Source organism: Emys orbicularis (assembly GCF_028017835.1).
Source record: "Emys orbicularis isolate rEmyOrb1 chromosome 21 unlocalized genomic scaffold, rEmyOrb1.hap1 SUPER_21_unloc_10, whole genome shotgun sequence".
Lineage (NCBI taxonomy): Eukaryota > Metazoa > Chordata > Testudines > Emydidae > Emys > Emys orbicularis.
Window position 1 is genome coordinate 39,642 of NW_027045152.1, and position 7,878 is coordinate 47,519.

The 7,878-nt window shown below is 64.9% G+C and overlaps 1 protein-coding gene across 1 annotated transcript; it reads left to right on the forward strand.

Annotated features, from left to right (window-relative positions):
• Window positions 1-3,689: 3,689 nt before the first annotated feature.
• Window positions 3,690-7,669, forward strand: FAM50A (family with sequence similarity 50 member A). Its single transcript, XM_065423044.1, has 13 exons — window positions 3,690-3,815; window positions 4,092-4,176; window positions 4,382-4,481; window positions 4,848-4,981; window positions 5,249-5,325; window positions 5,503-5,569; window positions 5,853-5,914; window positions 6,075-6,151; window positions 6,276-6,330; window positions 6,860-6,908; window positions 7,096-7,166; window positions 7,281-7,391; window positions 7,530-7,669. Exons 1-13 carry the CDS (start codon window positions 3,705-3,707, stop codon window positions 7,536-7,538), a joined length of 1,008 nt encoding a protein of 335 aa, XP_065279116.1. The 5' UTR covers window positions 3,690-3,704; the 3' UTR covers window positions 7,539-7,669.
• Window positions 7,670-7,878: the final 209 nt, after the last annotated feature.

A 7,878-nucleotide genomic window follows, 5' to 3' on the forward strand; every position in this document is an offset into this window, starting at 1 on the left:
GGGGGGAGGGGAGTGGCTGATCCCTGGCATGTGGGGGGTGGATGCTGGCACATGGGGGGGCTGATACCTGGCACGGGGGGGTACCTGGGTCGGGGGGTGATGCTGGCACATGGGGGGGTGATGCTGGCACATGGGGGGCTGATACCTGGCACAGGGGGGTACCTGGCATGGGGGGCAATGCTGGCACATGGGGGGTGGGGGTACCTGGCACGGGGGGGGCTGATAACTGGCAAGTGGGGGTGGGTACCTGGGTCAGGGGGGTGGATGGTGGCACATGGGGGGCTGATACCTGGCACAGGGGTGGCCAGTACCCACAGGGGAGCAGCTGGAGGGGGAGGCGGGACCCATTGCCCCCCCCCCGCACCAGGTCTCAGGTGTGTCGCCGGGGCGGAAGGGGGCACTTCAGTCCATTCTGAAGCACTTAGAGAAGAGGAAAGTGATCAGGAACAGTCAGCATGGATTCACCAAGGGGAAGTCGTGCCTGACTAACCTAATTGCCTTCTATGAGGAGATAACTGGCTCTGTGGATGAGGGGAAAGCAGTGGATGTGTTATTCCTTGACTTTAGCAAAGCTTTTGATACGGTCTCCCACAGTATTCTTGCCGCCAAGTTAAAGAAGTATGGGCTGGATGAATGGACTGTAAGGTGGATAGAAAGCTGGCTAGATCGTCGGGCTCAACGGGTAGTGATCAATGGCTCCATGTCTAGTTGGCAGCCGGTTTCGAGCGGAGTGCCCCAAGGGTCGGTCCTGGGACCGGTTTTGTTCAATATCTTCATTAATGATCTGGAGGATGGCGTGGACTCACCCTCAGCAAGTTTGCAGATGACACTAAGCTGGGAGGAGTGGTAAATACGCTGGAGGGTAGGGACAGGGTACAGAGGGACCTAGACAAATTAGAGGATTGGGCCAAAAGAAACCTGATGAGGTTCAACAAGGACAAGTGCAGAGTCCTGCACTTAGGACGGAAGAATCCCATGCACTGCTACAGACTAGGGACCGAATGGCTAGGTAGCAGTTCTGCAGAAAAGGATCTAGGGGTCACAGTGGACGAGAAGCTGGATATGAGTCAGCAGTGTGCTCTTGTTGCCAAGAAGGCTAACGGCATTTTGGGCTGTATAAGTAGGGGCATTGCCAGCAGATCGAGGAACGTGATCGTTCCCCTTTATGCGACATTGGTGAGGCCTCATCTGGAGTACTGTGTCCAGTTTTGGGCCCCACACTACAAGAAGGATGTGGAAATATTGGAGAGAGTCCAGCGGAGGGCAACAAAAATTATTAGGGGGCTGGGGCACATGACTTATGAGGAGAGGCTGAGGGAACTGGGATTGTTTAGTCTGCAGAAGAGAAGAGTGGGGGGGGATTTGATAGCTGCTTTCAACGACCTGCAGGGGGGTTCCAAAGAGGATGGAGCTCGGCTGTTCTCAGGGGTGGCAGTGACCGGACAAGAAGCGATGGTCTCACGTTGTGGGTGGTCTAGGCTGGCTCAGGAGAGGGGTCAGGGAGAGATCTAGACTGGCTGGGGGGGTTCTAGGCTGGCTCCCAGGGGACAGCTCACGGGGGGGCGCTAAGCTGGCTCAGGAGAGGGGTCAGGGAGGGTTCTAGACTGGCTGGCGGGGTTTCTAGGCTGGTTCCCAGAGGACAGCTCACGGGGGGGCGCTAAGCTGGCTCAGGAGAGGGGTCAGGGAGAGATCTAGACTGGCTGGGGGGGGTTCTAGGCTGGCTCCCAGGGGACAGCTCACAGTGGGGGGGGGGGCGCTAAGCTGGCTCAGGAGAGGGGTCAGGGAGGGTTCTAGACTGGCTGGGGGGGTTCTAGGCTGGCTCCCAGGGGACAGCTCACAGTGGGGGGGGCGCTAAGCTGGCTCAGGAGGGGTCAGGGAGAGATCTAGACTGGCTGGGGGGGGTTCTAGGCTGGCTCCCAGGGGACAGCTCACAGTGGGGGGGGGCGCTAAGCTGGCTCAGGAGAGGGGTCAGGGAGAGATCTAGACTGGCTGGGGGGGTTCTAGGCTGGCTCCCAGGGGACAGCTCACAGTGGGTGGGGGCGCTAAGCTGGCTCAGGAGGGGTCAGGGAGAGATCTAGACTGGCTGGGGGGGTTCTAGGCTGGCTCCCAGGGGACAGCTCACGGGGGGGCGCTAAGCTGGCTCAGGAGAGGGGTCAGGGAGGGTTCTAGACTGGCTGGCGGGGTTTCTAGGCTGGCTCCCGGGGGACAGCTCACAGTGGGGGGGGCGCTAAGCTGGCTCAGGAGAGGGGTCAGGGAGGGTTCTAGACTGGCTGGGGGGTTCTAGGCTGGCTCCCAGGGGACAGCTCACAGTGGGGGGCGCTAAGCTGGCTCAGGAGAGGGGTCAGGGAGGGTTCTAGGCTGGCTGGGGGGGTTCTAGGCTGGCTCCCAGGGGACAGCTCATAGTGGGGGGGGGCGCTAAGCTGGCTCAGGAGAGGGGTCAGGGAGGGTTCTAGACTGGCTGGGGGGTTCTAGGCTGGCTCCCAGGGGACAGCTCACAGTGGGGGGGGCGCTAAGCTGGCTCAGGAGAGGGGTCAGGGAGGGTTCTAGGCTGGCTCCCAGGGGACAGCTCAGGGGAGGTTCTAGGCTGGCTCCCGGGGGGGGGCATGAAGCGCTGCACCAGTTCCCAGGACCGGCGTTCGAGGCCCGGCGGGACCCGCGCTGGCTGGGGTGATGTACCCCGGGGCCGCTCCTGCTTTTCGGTGCGGGTGGGGCTAAGTAACACCCCCCCGCCCCGCTCTTCCAACTCTGATGTTGTGAGTCTAGGAAAGGGGCGGTGCCCCCCCCCCCCGCGCATGTGGGAAGCTCCGCCCCCGCCTTGCGGTGACCGCCCACTCCCGGCAGCCTCCGCGGCTCCCTCCGGCCCCGCACACAGCGATTTGCATAGCGGGGGGCGGGGCGAGGCAGCGGCTGGGCTGCGTCACTCGGCGCGTGCGGGTGACGTCGCGTCAGCTGGTTGCTGCGGAGCTTCTGCGGGTCCAGCGGCCCCGACCGGAAACGTCGCCGGGATCCCCCCACGTGACCCGCCGGGACCCCCCCCCCCAGGCTGCCCCCGCCTAGGGACCCCCCCCAGCTCCAGCCTCTGCCCCCCAGTGACCCCCCAGCGCCCGGGACCCCCAGCTCCAGCCTCTGCCCCCCAGCGCCCGGGACCCCCAGCTCCAGCCTCTGCCCCCCAGTGCCCGGGACCCCCAGCTCCAGCCTCTGCCCCCCAGTGACCCCCCAGCGCCCGGGACCCCCCAGCTCCAGCCTCTGCCCCCCAGTGACCCCCCCAGCGCCCGGGACCCCCCACAGCGCCCGGGACCCTTAGCTCCACGCCTGTGCCCCCCAGTGCCTGGGACCCCCCCCAGCGCCCAGGACCCCCAGCTCCAGCCTCTGCCCCCCAGCGCCCGGGACCCCCAGCTCCAGCCTCTGCCCCCCCAGCGACCCCCCAGCGCCCGGGACCCCCAGCTCCAGCCTCTGCCCCCCAGTGCCTGGGACCCCCCCAGCGCCCAGGACCCCCAGCCCCAGCCAGTGACCCCCCCCCGCCTTGCTCCCCATATCCAGGGACCACCAGGCCCCAGGCAGCCACAGGGCCCCTGAGTCCCCCTCACATCCTCTCCACTGACCCTTCCTAGGGTCCCTCCTCAGCCCCCCCGACCCCGGGCGCCTCACAGGCCGTGGTCCCCCACCCGCTCTCTCTGTCTTGGGGTCCCCCCCAGCCCCCGACCATGGCGCAGTACAAGGGGGCGGCCAGCGAGGCCGGTCGGGCCCTGCAGCTGATGAAGAAGCGGGAACGGCAGCGGGAGCACATGGAGCAGATGCGGCAGCGCATCGCGGAGGTGGGGGGCTGGGGGACCCCGGGGCCTGGGGGTGGGTGGGGGTGGGGACCAGGGATGCAGAGCTACTGGGGCAGTGCTGAGGTGGTGGGGGAGGTGGAGGGGGGGACAGATGGGAACCCTACGGAAGGGGGGCAGATCCTCTGGGGGTGGGGACGGTACCTGGGGTGGGGTGCAGCTGGGGGCAGAACTGGGGAAAGTGCAGAGACCTGGGGGAGGAGGCAGGACATGTTGGGCAGACCGGCCCCCCAATTCCTCACGCCCATGCCCCCCCGGCAGGAGAACATCATGAAGTCGAACATCGATAAGAAGTTCTCGGCTCATTACGATGCGGTGGAAGCAGAACTGAAATCCAGCACTGTGGGTGAGTGTGGGCAGGGGACCCAGGAGTCTGGGCTCCTCCCCCCCGCCCCAAACAAAAAAACTAGACCCCCCCACTCCCCTCACAGAGCTGGGGAGAGAACCCAGGAGTCCTGGCTCCCAGCCCCCCCGCTGTAACCACTAGTCCCTGCTCCCCTCCCGGTGCTGGGAGAGAACCCAGGCGTCCTGACACACACCCTCTCCCCCAGGCCTGGTGACCCTGAACGACATGAAGGCCAAGCAGGAGGCGCTGGTGAAGGAGCGGGAGAAGCAGCTGGCCAAGAAGGAGCAGTCCAAGGAGTTGCAGCTGTGAGTGGGGTGGGGGGGTGACTCTGATTGCCGGGCTCCCGTGCTAACTTGGGGGGGGCGGGATCTGTAAGGGGGGGGGTCATTGTGTCTCCTCTCCGATGGAGGGAGCCCTTTTTAGGGGGTATTTCTTGGGGGAGGGGACCCGGCTCCTCAGGCTTCCGCTCCTCTCTCCAAGGTGGGGGTCCCCATGTCTGGGGGCCCTGTTGGGGGGCTGATCCCTCTGTGCTATGGGGCACCGACCACCGGGTTTGAGGTTCCCGTGGTGCACTGACCCCTGTCATTGGATGCTGATCCCCCTCAACACACACATGGTACTCCCCCCGGTGGGTGCTGACACCCCCCCCGGTGGGGCCTGCCCCCCCCCAGGAAGCTGGAGCGGCTGCGGGAGCGGGAGCGGAAGCAGGAGCAGAAACGGAAGATCTCCAGCCTGTCCTTCACCTTGGACGAGGAGGAGGATGAGGAGGAGGATGAAGAGCAGCTGGAGGAGGAAGAGCCAGAGGGTGGGTGGGTTGGGAAGCTGGCGGAGGGGCCTGGGGTGGGGTGGAGGGCTGGGCTGTAGGGGGAGCTGTGGGGCCAGGCTGGTGGTGGGTGTGTATGGGGGGGGGGGTGTCAGGGATGCTGCCCGTGAGGGAGCTGGGGGGCTGTAGGGGGTGCCGTCGGGCAGGGGCCAGTCAATCGGAGGTGCGGTGGGGGGCTGGGGAAGCCTGGGAGTGGGTCCATGCGGAGATTGTATGGGGGGGGGGGTCTCATTCCCGTTCTCTCCACAGAGCTGCCCCCCAAGAAGCGCAAACTGGGAAAGAATCCGGATGTGGACACCAGCTTCCTGCCGGATCGGGACCGCGAGGTACTGCCCTGCCCCCCCCCCCCCTCAGACCGTGAGGTACGCGCCCCCCTTCCCCCCCCCGCCCCTCCCCAGCCGGGACCACGAGGTGAACATCAACCCCCCCCTCCTCTAGCCGGGACCCCAGGGTAACCCGGGAGTCAGGCCCTCCCCAACTGAGCTGTGTCGTCCCCCCCCCAGGAGGAGGAGAACCGCCTGCGCGAGGAGCTGCGCCAGGAGTGGGAGGCCAAGCAGGAGAAGATCAAGAGTACGTGGCCAGGGGAACTGCCTGCCACTGGGTCCTGGGGGGATGCCGGCGGCTGGGCCTGGTGGGGAGATGGGACGGGAGGGGGAGTTGGAGCCATTAGCGGGTTCGGGGGAGCGGAGGGAGGAGGAGGATTCCAGCTGTCAGTAGGCATTGGGGGGGGGGGGGGGGAGGTTGTAGCTGAGGGGGTTGGATGGGATCTGGGGGGGGGGTGTTAGGGGCAGGTGGGGAGGCAGGACTGTCCCCTCCCCGCATTGACCCATGCCTTCCCCCCCCCCCCCCCCAGGCGAGGAGATTGAAATCACCTTCAGCTACTGGGATGGCTCCGGCCACCGGCGCACGGTCAAGGTGAGTGGGGGGGTGGGGGCGCGCAGCGCAGAGGAGCCGTGACTGGGGCGGGGGCGGGGGGGGGGGAGCAGAGGAGCTGTCCCAGCCCTGTGGGGGAGAAGGATCGGGGGGGGGGGGGGGGGAAGAGACATCCCAGCCCTAACCTTCCCCATTCCCCCAGATGAAGAAGGGGAACACCATGCAGCAGTTCCTGCAGAAAGCCCTCGAGATCCTGCGCAAGGACTTCAGCGAGCTCAGGTGGGGGCCGGGGGGGGGGCGCGGCTGGGGGTGCATACTGGGGAGGTGGGAGCTGGGGTGTGTGTGTGTGTCTCTCTCTCTCCCCCCCATTCTGACAACTGCACGCCCCCCCCCCCCCCCCCAGGTCAGCCGGGGTGGAGCAGCTCATGTACATCAAGGAGGATCTGATCATCCCCCACGTAAGTGGCTGGCGCGGGCTCCCAGCGTCCTCTGCTCACGTTTCTCTCCCCTCCCGTCCCGCCCCAGGAGCTCCCTCCCAGGTCAATGAGAGCCTGCTCGGGGGTCCAGCCTTGGCACGCTCAGCCCCCGGTCACCCCGTGAGCTCCCTGTGGGGGGGCTCACAGATGGAACCCCTGGGGAGCCTCTCCCCCTCCCCTCCCCTCCCAGCCGGAGTGTGGCTATTAGTGTAACACCCCATCATGTGTGTGTGTGTGGGGGGGAATATCCAGGGCTCCCCCCTCTGAGCCCCAAACCAGGAGACCGACCTTCCTGGGGCCACGCTGACCCCTCGGGCTGGTCCTTGCAGGGGCCGGGCTGCAGAGTGTCAGCTGGTCTCTGGGCGCAGCCAGCGCGTCAATGTCACCCCCACAATCTCACCCCCTCGTCCCACCCCCCGGGCATCTGAGTAACACACACACATTGCAGCGGGGGGGGCCGCGCCGGGCCAAGGGATGTGGAATTTTAACCCTTTCCCTCCCCCTCTGCCAGCATCACAGCTTCTACGACTTCATCGTGACTAAAGCAAGAGGGAAAAGTGGTGAGTGACACCCCCCCCATGGCCCCCAATCTCACTCCCCTGGGGGGGGGGGGGTGGGTTTCTAGTCACTTTTGGCCCCATGACAGAGGGGGAAGGTGATCCCTGACTGTCATGTTCCACCACCACCATGGAGGAAGGGACATGCTGGGGCTGGTCAGAAAACAACTAACCTCCCCCAACTCCCCAGGGCCGCTCTTCAACTTCGACGTTCACGAGGACGTGCGACTCCTGAGCGATGCCACTGTGGAGAAGGATGAGGTGAGCGTGCCCCCCCCCCCCCATCCCCATGTCCCCTAGAGGGAACAGGCCCTGTGTCCCTGCCGTGGGGGAGGGCCAGCCCCAGCCCCACTGAGCTCTTTCTCTTCCCCCCAGTCCCACGCTGGGAAGGTCGTCCTGCGCAGCTGGTACGAGAAGAACAAGCACATCTTCCCGGCCAGCCGCTGGGAGCCCTACGACCCCGAGAAGAAGTGGGACAAGTACACCGTGAGTTTGGGGGGGGGGGGGGGAAATGTCTCCATACCAGGGGAATTGCTGAGTACGGGTTGGAAGGAGTAGTGCACGGCGGGGGAGGGGGAATCAGTGCTCCCTCCCCTCCCCAATAATTCTCTCTGTCTTTCCCAGATCCGGTGAGAGATGTAGCCCTGGAATGCTGCGGTGGAGCCCCTGGCGTTGTTACTGCCCGATGGTCATCATAACTCCTCCCCACCCCCCCCCCCAAAAAATCTCTCAGCCTGCTGGTGAAATAAACTCTCCTCTGCTCACCCTGTCTGTGTTTGTCTTATGTTGGGGAAAATGTTTGAGCCCATTGTGATGGGTTCGGTCACAGAGACACCCCCACCCCCCCTTGGGAAAAGCTGCAGGCTTAACCGAAACCAGCTAGATACAAACCCCAAATAAATCTGTTATACCCTGTATAAATTCATAGATTCTCAGACTGGAAAACAGACATTTAATCTAACCTACTCTTAAA